A 13,762-nucleotide genomic window follows, 5' to 3' on the forward strand; every position below is an offset into this window, starting at 1 on the left:
AAATATCCACAAGTATGAGAGGCAACACAAAAACAGAAGTATTAATTAATTTCAAAGTGAAAAACTAAATGTCGAGTCCACACAGCAGTTGAATATTTTCTTGTATTCTTTTATTCCAAAGTTCAGTGCGACCAGATCCGCAGCCAACGCGTTTCGCCCAAACATGGGCTTCTTCAAGGCTAACTAGGTGAAAAGCCGGTGACTGTCGAGCGTCCGTTTGGGTGTGTACCATAAAATAGTCTATGCTGCCAGGTTCTGACTGGTCAGTGTGTATGAAATTCAGTGTGAAAAAAATCAGCCGAAGTCCGAGGCACGATAAATACCGTCGTGTTGAAACGTGCTATCCGTTTCAACACAACGGTATTTATCGTGCCTCGGACGCTCGACAGTCACCGGCTTTTCACCTAGTTAGCCTTGAAGAAGCCCATGTTTGGGCGAAACGCGTTGGCTGCGGATCTGGTCGCACTGAACTTTGGAATAAAAGAATACAAGAAAATATTCAACTGCTGTGTGGACTCGACATTTAGTTTTTCACTTTGAAATTAATTAATACTTCTGTTTTTGTGTTGCCTCTCATACTTGTGGAAATTTGTTTTTGTGTTGCCTCTCATACTTGTGGAAATTTGTTTTTGTGTTGCCTCTCATACTTGTGGAAATTTGTAACACTTCAATGAAATTACGGCGTGATTACGTGAAAGTTATACATTGTTATATTAACAGTTATTTTTGTAAGCAGTTCATGGTTAAAAATACGGTTATGTTCATGTGTTAAAGCAATAACTAAAAGCTTTCAGTGCCATTCAAACCAGCGAAAATATTCATGACGAAATGATTTGTTGAGATAGATGAGGTGCGAGTGACATGTTAAAACGTTGAAAAAGTATATCCCATTATAAAATCTGCAACAGTGCCACATGACATGGTCAGCCGGAAACAATAACTGTGGGGTTAGAAACAGACAGAGGACACTCCAATTAATACAAAGATGGAAAGTGACAGTTCTTTAAGGGTCTCACGCAAGTAGATAAGGCCTACCAAGGTACTACCCTGAAAATAAGTAGCATAAATGAATACCACAAAAACTCTACTTCAAGACAAAGGTCAAGAGCAATCTTGCAAATGACTAAGCTGCCTCTTTTACTTCCATAAACAATCGAAATTGACGCATTTTTCTTCTGGAAAGATAATCTTCAGATCTCACTCTAAGTAGTTCTTAACGGAGCCTTAAAATAGACATCAGTATTTCTCATCAAAGTGAGGAAACAGGGTTCTGACAAACCAGTAGAATCTGTACAGTCGATCTGATATTTCAAGCTAGCTAGCTTTTCAAAAGGGGAGGTTGAAGATGTATTTGCTTTGGAAAGTTCTGTGAGAAAGTGCCATCTTTCTTGCATGGTATGCCCTCACTTTTGGCTGAATTGCTGAATGTACTTTGACTGAGTGTGCCCTGGACTCCTGCCAATCAGGTGCCCAGGGCCTATGTTCCTTACCTAAACAAAAACCTCAAAACCAAACTGGCAAACCCTGGCCACATGTCAGCCCCTGGTAAGTGGTACCCTAGGTACCCAGGGCATTATGACCAGGGAAGGCCTCTAAGGGCTGCACCAATCATTGTGCCACCCTTAGAGGCCCTGTACCCTAACACACACACACACTGCCCTGGCAGGCTGAGTGTCTGGGTACAAGACAAAACAGAAAGTCGACATGGCACACATCCCTGTGTGCCATGCCCACAACCTACACTGCCCTGGCATACATCAGCCACCCCTCTAGCTGGGTGCCCTATGCCAGTGGTGTGTGCACAGAGGCAGGAGCCCTGTGCCCCTACAGTACCCAGGTCCATTCCTGGGCCCTGTAAGTGCAGTGCTGCCATTTAAAAGTACATGGTGCTGGGAGCTGGTCAAACACGAACTCCACAGCACCATAATGGCAGCACTGAAGACTGAGAAGTTTGGTATCAAACTGCTCAGCACATTAAACCTACACTGATGCCAGTGTGGGATTTAATGTACCAAGCACCACAGAGGGCATCTTAGAGAGGCCCCCTGAAACCTAACCTACAATCCACGTTTGTTCTGAGGCTGCCACACAGCAGACATGTTGCTGGACCCCTGGGTAGGAGAGCCCATGCTCTCCTGGGTTTGCAACAATGCACATCCTAGGCGAGGTGCTAAATCTCCTCCCCCAGGATGGGCGGGGGGGAAGCTTCAAAGGCGTGCCGCCTCTGTGAGCTTCCCCAGGCCACTGCAACCCCCCCACTCTGGCGGGAAGCTTGGCCGGAAACCCCAAATAAGGACAGGGGATGTGCCAGCCTGCCAACCCCAGCCCTCAGGTGGGGGAGGCGAGGTGAAGCACATTACCGGGCTTTTGCCATCTTGAAGATGGGAAGCCCTGCCCAATCAGGATTAGGCTACTGCCCCCCTCCCACAGGAGAGAGGCAGGATAAGGGGTGTACCCACCCCAGGACAGGGACCCATTGGTCCCTGCCCTTCACCTACCTGTAACGCCCCTAAATCTAGTATTTAGGGGCACCCTGAACCTTCCTTACCCAGATTCCGAAATCCGAAAAAGAGCTAGAAGACCACCTGCCCTGCAGCTGCTTAGAAGAGGAAGACACCAACTGCTTTGGCCCCAGCCCTACCAGCCTGTTGACCCTCGAACCTGCTCCTGCTCCAACCCGGCATCTCTTGTGGCCAGCAACCTCACAAACTCCGGAAGACCTGGCTACCTTTTGACTCCCCCTGGGACTCCCATGAGTAGAGGCTCTACTCAAAATCTACTTCTAATCCCTGGCAGCAGCCCGGAACCGCGAACCCAGCGCACTCTGCACCCGCCAAGCCTGGCCTGTGACGGAGTGAACAAAAACCACGAGGACGACCCCACGGTGACTGTGACCCCGAGTCCGGCACCCAAGGACCTCCCTCGACACTCCTGAAGAAGCCTGCAGCCTCAGAACCAGGTACCCCCCCCAACCGCGATCAACAGAGGGTAAGATTTCTCGACATCAAAAGGCACCCCTGCACCAGGCGCCCCGCGCTCCCTGTGCCCAATCCTGGGGTACCTATCTATCCTCCAACTACCCAACTTACCTCTCGAACTGGTGGTGGCACCTGAAGAATCTTCGTCCCCGAGTTTGCAGTCTTTCTAAACCGGAGATTTCCCATTAAAATCAATTGAGCGCCCGAAGGCTCAAAAGAACCCTGCACCCAGCCGCCCGAGTGGCCCTGGCAGTGTAACCTCTACACCTATCTACTTCCCCACTTGCCCTGAGTAAGTGACCAGGAGCCCAGCTCCCACAGCCGCGTGGCCTGCTAGTCAGCAGCCACCAACCAAGGCCCCCCTACCTCTCATAGGATAACATTGGGCCTAACACTCTGCACCCGGCCGCCCCTGTGCCGCTGAGGGTGAACCAACTGTACCTACCTGACCCTGGGAGACCCCTGAGTCTATGCCCAGAACCTTAACTCTGCCAGTCGAGTACTTACCTGTAAACCGATAACTCAATTTTCTCCATAGGGTAACATTGACTGGCTTTTCCTGAAATTTCTCCTAAGTGTGGACTTTTCAAATCTTAAAATATTCACCAAAAATCAGCCGAGTAACGAAAACGAAAATACTCACCTGCTCTTAGGTGAGCTCCCAGTGCTGGATCTTGGTGCCCAGCACTGACTCTGAAAAATACTTACAACTGTTCTTCCCAGTATCCCAATTTTCTCCCATAGGAAATCATTGACTGTTTTTCTGTGAAATTTCTTCTAAGTGTAAATTTCTGCAATCTTTAAATATTCTTTAAAAATCGTATAATTTCTGAAAACGTAATTACTTACCTGTTTTGGATAAAGGTCCCAGTACTGAGTCTAGGCACCCAGTACTGGATTACAAAAGTAACGAGAACATAATATACCTACAACTTGAATTTTCTGCCATAGGGAATCATTGACTGTTTCTATGAAATATGTTCTAAGTGTTAAAATAGCAAAATATTGTCTAAAAATCATCACAGTAATTAAGTCGACTTTCATCACTTGATTCCCAGTACTGACCAAGGACTGAACCTAGGATCCAGTCCTGGAATTCCCAAAGTAATCCTAAAAGGAATCTGTGGCAAATAACTTGAAACTTCCATTGAACTCAATGCATTATTGTGTTTAAAATTGTGTTGCCTATTGCAACCACTTGTAACTTTCTACAAAAGTCTATTGCATATTGCAAAAGTATTTATATAAACCATTTCATTCTGAGAAAGTATATTTTAATACCTATTGTTGGTTCTAAAAAAAAACAAGCATATATTTTTTATATATAAACCATTGGCCTAGAGTTCAGTTATTGAGTGTGTGAGACCATTTGCTGGCTGAGTGTGTGCAACAAATGCTTTACACTGTCCTCTGAAACTGCCTTACTGCTCGACCAAGCTACCACTTTAGAGAGTAAGATTATATCTAACTTTAGCCTCTGCCAAACCTCTGGGGACTGTGGACTCTGTACACCCTGTACCTATTTGGGAACAGTATATACAGAGCCACTTTCTCACAAGTTCTAAATGTGCTTAGACAAAATATTAATTAAAAAAACAAACTCAGAAGAACTTGAAAATACCATTATTACCAGGCTATTCCCTGCATGTTAGGGAGCATCAACTTACAAAAGTGCTAATATACTGGAAGGTCACTAAACACCTCACACATTAACGTTAAACAGAAACCAGAACAAATTCTCTGCCTTACCTGCTGATTACGAACTTCTTGTAGAGTCCCACAAAGCTCTTTCTCACATTCCAGATCTCGCCTCAGCTGGCTGATCACCGAAGAGGAGTGAATCTCAAGATCTGCCAAACATGCATCAGCCTAAGGGAAACACAAGATTAAACCTTATCTGCCAGTCATGCATAGGTCAGAGAGAGAACAAGACAAAAGCACATCCACTATGAACAAATTGGTCCGAGTAATGAGGACCAGCATGAGTGCACAGGTTTACTGGGGCACGCTGACGGTTACAGGCTGTGTGGCCTTGATCAAAATGGTAGTTTTACTGCAGCTTCTATACTACTTCACCAACCTGCCCCTGTATATACCACCACCGTTGTTCCGAACCCTCGAGGGAGCAGTAAAGGGTTTTTATCTAGGAAACTCCTGTAACAGACTAGATCTTCAGAAACTCTGTATCTACCGACAAATCAAGGAGGGCTGGCACTGCCCAATTTAGAGCAGTATTATCTTGCTGCGCAGCGGCAATGGGTGGCCAGGTGACTCTCTGGGCATCAACTACCTAACACAGCAGCCATCTCCCCGCCCTGGTCCCTTCGAGCCTTCCTCACTCTGTTTCACCTATGTAATGAAGAGAAGACGGCAACCCCGCTGCTGCTCAATTTAGCATATCACAAGAGCTTATACATCACACAAAACCGAAGCATTCGCACTGCTGGGAACTCCCAGAGGCACCTCGACTGTCACGTTATTGGAACTGCGCCACTGGGAAGGAGGGATTCATGACATCGGAGACTTATATCATGAAGGTGCCCGGATAACGTTTGCCTGGCTGGATGAAGGGGATGGACTCCAGCCGGGTCAGTTCCTATTGCATCGTGCAATTATAGCAACACTGAGCAAACACTGGGGTCACATGACCCAGGAACCCCCAATGCACTTAACAATACAATACCTACATGTCATGGGGCGAGGCCGACACCTCACAAAATGGCTCACTACATTCCTCAAGCATCACACAGTGATAGTACTGTCACCCTTGCAGCAGAGTTGGGAGGGAGATCTTCAGCGTCAATTCACAAATTCCGAGTGGGCCACTGTATTAGAAGGTCCATTAGCAAACTGCATAACATTTAAACAGCGCGGACACTGGGTACCCGTGATGCTATACCACAGACGCAGACCTACTACACATGCTGTGTACTCAGAACTTGGAGAAGAGTAACCAATGCCCTGACACACTGTATTAAACGCCCGGTACCTCTGGAGTGGGAAACGGGTATACTACAAATTTATCACAGAAGCAAAAGTCATAAAGCGTCCTCTCGCTTTATCGCTCTGGGGTTAGTAGTGGCAAAACAATTGATTGCTAAAAGATTAAAGTCCCCTGAACCCCTGAGGGCATTGGCTTGGAAACACTCCCTACAAGTATGAGCTAAAGTGGAAAGTGTTTTGGGCTACACAGGGGGGAAACATTAGGCTTACGTAAAATCCCAAATGCAACATACTGGGACACGATTTTATGTGATTTGCAGAGGCAAGATGTGGTTATCGATGACATACTGGCACCCATAACCACTGCACAGCGTGAATTAGACAACGCGAGTTAATACCCAAGGAACACCACAGTTAGACAACATCAGATGCGGGTCTGGCACTGTGTACTTATTGACCGTGACGAGAAGGCGAACATGCGCCTACTAAAATGGGAAACAGGAAGAGTTGCTCCAGTTCGAGTTAAAAAGAGTCTTTTTGTCCTAATTCTGTTCAAGTTGCCCCAAACGTTATTGCCAGCCACCAGAGTTGGCAGATCGATCCGCAGTCCACATACTAGTACAATACCGATGTAGCACCCCAATAACTGATTCCCAACCGACAGCATGGATGAGGGCTAAGTGAGCTACACACACTGGGATATCATGACTGAGTGTTTAGTATGTACAATGTAATTACTATGCGCAAACTAACTCCATACAAGAGCCAAACGTATGTGCAGCAAAAGAGTGGCTGTAGCCTAAGCAAGAGGTGAATTGTGATATAAATGTCTGCTTTCTTTATTAAAACTAATAAAACAGATTCAAACAAAAAGATTAATGCACAGGTTCAAAGAAGGACCCCACCAAAAAAATGGATAACCATGTTAATATCCCACACAGGTCAGACGAGAGGTGAAGCAGGATAATTTGGAAATCCCAAGTAGAACTTGTAAAAAGAACAAATAACTTTGGTCCAGAGACCAACAAAAAAAAGCAGAAACTGCTGCAAAGCATCTCTTCTACTCAAACTCTATATTTAGCCCAAAATGTGGACTGTGAACAGCTGATCAAGCAGTGGTGGCATCTCACCTGGACAACGGCAACGCCTTGCTTACTGGTGTCTCAAATAACCAACTGAGAAAGTACAACCATTTACCACCACACTTCCACAACATTCTTGGCTCTGCGTAAATGCATGCATTAAATACAAGATCTGCTGCCCCTAACCTTCAAATCAATCAAATCCATAGCAACACTATCTGGCTGAAAAGATGAAACTCTCCAATGGCCAAAGCAACACACACGGCAGTGGTATCACTAGACTGGAGACAATAATGTTCAAGTACGAGTAAACGGGGAAAAACAGCCTACTCCTGCTACACACCCAGGAGCTGGAACTCCTTCCTGAAACAAAAGTTGCCCTTCATCACTCCTTCAAGTTAATAGGGAAGTTAAGACAGCTCGTCAGGTAAAATCTTATTCACGTGTAACTACACATACTGCACCCATCTTATTTATGTTACGTGAAGAATGACCCCAGCTACCTGAAAGTAGTATTTGCCAGTTTCTCTGCTAGTCCATAATTCATCCACAACTCTTCTTGTACAGTGCACAACTGCTTTGTAGATAGGTGCACACGTAAGAATACATAGTATATTTTATATGCACATTCATACACACATCACTTGACTGAGGAAATTGAATACTGTGGTACTGTCAGAAAAGCCACATTCAATGTATTTCCCCAATTTTGTAGGAAGTATTCCAGAGAATGAACACATCGCACAGCAACACATCACCACAAAGGCAACCTGGGACACCTAAGCGAGAGAAAATGCAATCTAGGTTGTCCTCTGAAGCTCCAAACATCCAGGCAGAGTACCAGATTTAGATGGGACCCTGCTGTGACAGGAGCTCCTCCTTAAAATGTAATTTCCTTAGAGAAACCAGTATGGTTTCCAAGAAGACTGATCTGTGCATTTTGCTCTGTCCACAACTACCAGAGTGAACAGCAACCTCATCTTTCAAAGAAGTCTAGGCAGAAAAGGAAAATGTGGGACAGCATAGTGAAGAGGGTTGTTGGAAATTACCCTTTTTGCAGGGTCATCCCTAAGCTTTTTGCCTTCCTCCTGGATTTGTTCTAACATGAATTTGTTGGCTTTATGACTCTGGGCACTTTACAACTGCTGATCAGTGCTAAAGTGCATATGCTCTCCCTATATAAATATGACATGTGAATTGGTATATCCATGATTGGCTTATTTGGTTTACCTGTTAGTCCCTAGTAGCGTGGCCTGTGTGTGCCCAGGGCTGGTAACCCAAATGCTGCTGGTGGGCCTGCAGCGCTGGTTTGCGCCACCCACAGAAGCAGCTTGTTAAGTGTACCTCAGACCTGCCACTACAGTGTCTGTGTGCAGCCCAGAACTGCCATCTTGGCTGTGAAGTGTACCCACTTCCCAGCCCCTGAACCTTCCTTTGGCATCATATAAGCCACCCCGTTGGTAGGGTGCATTGTATGTGTAAGTGAGGACATGACCTGATGTGTGTAGCATGTCCTGGTAGTGAATTACACCCAATGTAGTTTTTTACTACTGTAAGGCTACTTGTTCTCCATAGGCCAGAATGGGCAGTTTGACTATTACACTCTATAGTCCTAACTGACCCAAAGAACATGGTAGAAAAACTAATTTAGTATGCCTGAGCTCAGAATATTAAAATACATCTTTTAGTGAAGTTTATTTTTATATTCTGTGTTTGAAAATACCTTTTAGAAAGTAGGTATTTTCTTGCCTAAGCCTTCCAGTGTGCTCTGCTGTTATGTGTATTGGCTGTCTGGTTCTGGAGTGACAGGGCTGGGGAATTGCAGGAGACAGGGTGAGGCGTCCCAGTGGTGAATAGAGAGGTCTGCATCTAGATGGGTGGGAGGAGTTGCACCTGGGACCTGAATAGGGCTGTGCCTTCCCGTCACAATGCTGGCTCCACCTCCTGAGGGGCGTCTGATGTCTCTGCCCTGCACTCTGAAAGGAAGGATGCAGCCTGGTAAACAAAGTGCTCAAGGACTGGGCAGAACTGGTTCTGGCTGGGTTCAGGGGCTTGTAGTTTCTGAGAACAAAGACTTTTGGGGTATAAATATCTGTGCTGAAACCCCTACAATTTGTATTGCTCCTGGACAACAAGAAGAACCTCTGTCCATGTAACTGAAGGAATCTGCAGGAGAGGACTGTCCTTGTGCCTGTGTGCTGTTTCTTGGACTGGCCTGCAGTGGTTACTACTGGACTTGGAAGAAGAGGAAAAGGACTTTGAAGGAACTTTTATTTTATCTTGCTACAGCAATCACCCAAGGGCTAGAAGAGAGCTAGCCTCCTGCTGGAGTCTCAGGCACATCAGACTCCACCACCAGCCTCCTGATTCCTCCCATCGAGGATTTCTATCTGCAGGTGAGACTCCTGTGAGTTCCAGGGCCTCTAGTTCTCCTACAGAGAAGAGAGTGCTGAAAATTGTTGCTCAAGTCCATTTACGAGCCGCCGCAGCTGAAGAGCGTAAGGAAAATCATCGTGCTGCTGCCGCTGAGTGCTCGCTACCGGAGATCATCGCATCACACGTTTGCGGGCTGCCAAATGCTCGCAAACCCGAAGATTATTGCATCGCATGTTTGCAAGCCACCAAGTGCTCGCTAACCAAAGATCATCGAGTTCATCGCTTCACGACATCGCAGCGCGGACGTCGAGCGTCCGCCATTTTCATCGCATCGCATCAGGATCGGCGCTCCCTCGCAGAGCGCCATTTCTTTTCATCGCAACAAGATCGCACACGCAACAGTCTCGGCGCATCATTCTCCCTTCGCGGCAAGGATTCCAACGCATCGCCAGCTAATCGTGGAGAAGTTTGTTGCTTTGTCCTGCACACAGATCAGCGCACCATCCTCCCTTGCGGCAAGGATTGAACGCATCGCTGGTCACGCGTGAGGAAAATCATCGCTACAACTCCTTAGCGACATTTTGGTTGCTTTGCTACAGAATCCAGGTATTTTGTGAGTAAAGGGTCGCAGAGACCACTGCCTTGAACTGAATCCTCTTTGCACACTTTGAACAATTTTTGCAGCCTTTCAAGAGTAACCCTATTTTTTAGTATTGTGGCTTTTTACTGTTATTGGTCTTGTGTTAAGTCTATATATAAGGAAACTTATTTTTTATAACTACTTGTGTGGTGTCCCTTTGTAGTGTTCTTCACTGTGTTGCTGTGTATGGTCATAAATGCTTCACACACTGCCTCTGAGATAAGCCTAGCTGCTTGTGCTATGTTACCACAGGGTTGAGCAGGGGTTATCAAAGGGTGTAGCCCGCTTACTCTGACTTAGGAAGAAGGGTCCCTACTTGGACAGAGGCCAGCCATTGCCAACTAGAGACCCCCATTTCTAACAAGGGTAATTCCAGTCCATTCTGGAAGTGAGTCCCTGGGTAACCAGATACACATTTTCAGACAGCAATAAAATGCATACTTTTGCTTTGAATCAATGAGAAAAAAGTCAATTGATAGAATTTGCCAAATGTGAAAAATGGACAAGTGTCTTTGTGGGGTTACATCCATGGAAAAAAGTATTGACAGCAAAAAAATTAAAAGTTGCCAATACGGTCACTGATTCTTTCGGAATAACCATTGCTAAAGACAAAAAAAAAAACACGTCTTTGGATTTTTTCTCTCTTTTTATCTCCCTGATATTTTTTAATGTGCAAAATCATTGTAGAATTTTTTTTTATCAATTTGTTTTATCATTTTCTATTATGATCTGATGTACATTTTGACGATATTTTAATTACATTTATTTGATGTATATATACATTTGCTTTAGTTTTCCCTTTCTAGACTGGTGAAGTATTATGCTAAGAATGATTGAATGATAGCTTATACAAAGGTTGGTTATTCACTTGCCAAGAGTAGTAGTTTTTGAGAATCACACAATACAAAACAGATGTGACGACAATGGGCACAAACAGTGCCACAATACTAAATCCCTTCAGCTTCCTAAATTTTCCAACCTAGTATTTTTATTGAAAGAATAGCCAGCAATGGGCACAAACAGTGCCACCCTACTAAATCCTTACAGTTTGCTGAATTTTCCAACCTAGTATTTTTATTGAAAGAATTGCCAGCAATCCCAAATACATTTGGATAGATGGGACTTGAATACGCTCCAAGTAGCAACACGATCCTAAACTGTGCTAGAACCCTAAGCGTTTAACTTGGTATCTGAGACCACAACTTGGTCCATCTATTCGAAGGCAAAGTTGGAATTGGATCAAGGATCCCTATAACCTTGGTATATGAACCATTGTATACTAATAATTTGTAATATAAAAAGGGTCTCCCAAAACTGGCCACCATATTGGAAACTGCAAACATATTTGGAAATTGCAGTTAAAGAAGGCGGTTTCGATGTTGGACATGGCGGTCGCTCTTTGTTACAGCTCTGCGCTTTGCACCAGATATCAGTCGATGCCACCTGCTCCCCGGGGCTGTTCAGCCTGGGTCCAGCGCAGACTGGTGAAGCTTCAGTGGCACCTGTGTTGATCCCGAGCAGGCCCTCCAGTGATCCTCAGCACAAAGTAGATTGTTAATGAGGGGCCCGATACCTTCTCTGCTGCTGGCAGCCCTTCGAGCTGCATGATTGAAGGACCGCAAACCCGCCCGGCGGAGGACCGGAGAGGTGACTCCGTGGCGATCCGGGAGCCCCACTAGCTGGAATCGACAATAAGTCACTCTCCCCCTGGGTGTCGCTTTGACCAGGGCCGCACAGGCCCGAGATGCTGCCCAAGCAGCTGACCACACCCTGAGCCTGGGACCTTCCCTGAAGCAAGTAAAGGAGTTACAGTTTGCCGGGTGATCTCTTAGTGGTCCGGGACGGCCTCCCACACATTACTTATACACAGGCCCTGCCGCAGGAGCTGAGCGGCCCCATGCCTTGATTTCAGGACAGCATCTGTGGTTGGTGGACATTCTGTGGCAAGAGCTACGATCGCTGCTGCGGCCTGGTGTGGAGGACTGTCTCATTCTGTGCACTGCTCTGCAGGCTTTTTGGGGGCCCATTCTACCCTGACCCTGGCCTGTGGTGAGGCCACTGGAGGGGATTTCCTGTTGGGGCTGGGCGGCTGTGCCATTGTTCCCTGGATGACAGCCCACGGGCCCGGGTGCTTCCTGGCCCCACTTGAGGTCCATTAGTTGTGCTGCGTCAGGGAGCCTCTGTCCGAACACACTGCCCAACTGCTGGCCCGCGTGAGAATGGGCCTATTGTTACCCATGATTTGTCCCCCCACCCCACCCCCACTTGGCAGCGGTACACCACCTGGAAGCAATTGCAGACGGCCCACATTCAGGGGCCTCTGTCCAGGAAAAGGCTGGAGGCACGCAATCCCAGACCCCTCCGTCCACCTTTACACACCTCCGTCAACCTTTGCAGCGGAGGACCTGTAACTATCACTGCAACATCACTTGATGTGTGGACATTGGGCCTCTGCTGGACTCTGTGCTGCTCCTAAGGTCAGGGGTGTTATGTGTCATGCTGTAGGTGCTGCTTTTCTGGGAGTGATGGTGACGGGCATCTGCTGGTGTATGACTTGGATCTCATCAGTGGGGATCCCTTCGTGGGATTGACTTTCTGTTGCCACTGCATTGCTGGTATGAGGTGCGCCTCCCCGTTTAGATCACTCCCCCCACCCCCCCTTCCTGGTTCCGGGCATATGACTGCCCTTCTCCTGAGACCTCTGCACAAGTCTTCAGGCGCTGCATTAAAGCGAAAAATTGACAAGTACACTAAACAGACGACTCTCACAGACGACAACAGCGCGGTAGGGAATGACATCCTACCGGCAGAGGACCTCCAGATCTCTTCAATCCTGCAGGTGATCTAGGATCTCAAGGACACAATGAAGGGCAAAATGGGAGAACTGAAAGTGGACTTGGCCCTAATTCAACAGTGCACACACAGTTACTGGAGGTAGAGAGCAGGGTATCTATGACCATGAGGACACTGTCAATCTCGAGCCTCACCTCAACCCTACCGGGCCCAGTGGGGCAACTGGAGGCTCGGGTGGAGGATGCCGAGGGAAGCTCGAGGCGCAACAATCTGCACATTATGGGCATTTGTGGGGGCAGAGGGGATCGCATCCTCTTCCTTAATTTTTAACTGGTTACATAGCTGGGTGACAGAGATTTGCATTTGCTTTATAGTTGAATGGGACCAACGAGCACTGACTGCGAAGCCCCCGGCGAGTGCCCTGCTTCGCCTCTTCACTGCCCGGGTATTTAATTGTACATATAGAGATTTTATTCGGCGCGAAAGGCAGAATCCTTTACATATCAATCCTTCCTTGTGATGCTCTTTCCAGTCTACACTCAAAGTCCAAACAGCAATGTCACCTCTTCGATGAAGTAAACCAAAAACTTTAAGCTATGGACATCAAGTACATGCTCCTTTTCCCAGCATGCCTGAAGGTCATCTTTCTGGAATATACCTTCTTTGATGCACCTCAGACAGCATGGGATTGGATTGCGGATCACCCAGCGCTGCACAAGCGGGGGTGGGGTGGTGCCCTCACTGTCATTGGGTGGGGAGGTCGGGGGGGGGGGGGGGGGGGATCCTTCAGGTGAGTGGCAGAGCACCCCACAGCAGGGACAGAGCCACAGGAACCGTAGAGCCCACACCCTTGGGACAATCGGGATGTGGGCTTGACTGACTGAGGCATGAGAGGAGCCCACTGACTCTGCATCTACTGAGCTTCCACTGACTTTACCGGACCCTGTGCA

General features: G+C 46.9%; 1 protein-coding gene across 4 annotated transcripts in view; it reads right to left on the reverse strand.

Annotated features, from left to right (window-relative positions):
• The window catches only part of SPAG5 (sperm associated antigen 5), a 577,046-nt gene that overhangs the window by 513,138 nt on the left and 50,146 nt on the right, over window positions 1–13,762 (reverse strand). For all 4 annotated transcript variants that reach the window (XM_085649122.1, XM_085649121.1, XM_085649120.1 and 1 more), the window contains one exon: window positions 4,728–4,847. In XM_085649122.1, coding sequence (XP_085505248.1) covers window positions 4,728–4,847 — 120 coding nt within the window. The remainder of the gene's footprint in view (window positions 1–4,727; window positions 4,848–13,762) is intronic.

This window comes from Triturus cristatus, chromosome 3_2 (genome assembly GCF_964204655.1).
Source record: "Triturus cristatus chromosome 3_2, aTriCri1.1, whole genome shotgun sequence".
In the NCBI taxonomy this organism is placed as follows: Eukaryota; Metazoa; Chordata; class Amphibia; order Caudata; family Salamandridae; genus Triturus; species Triturus cristatus.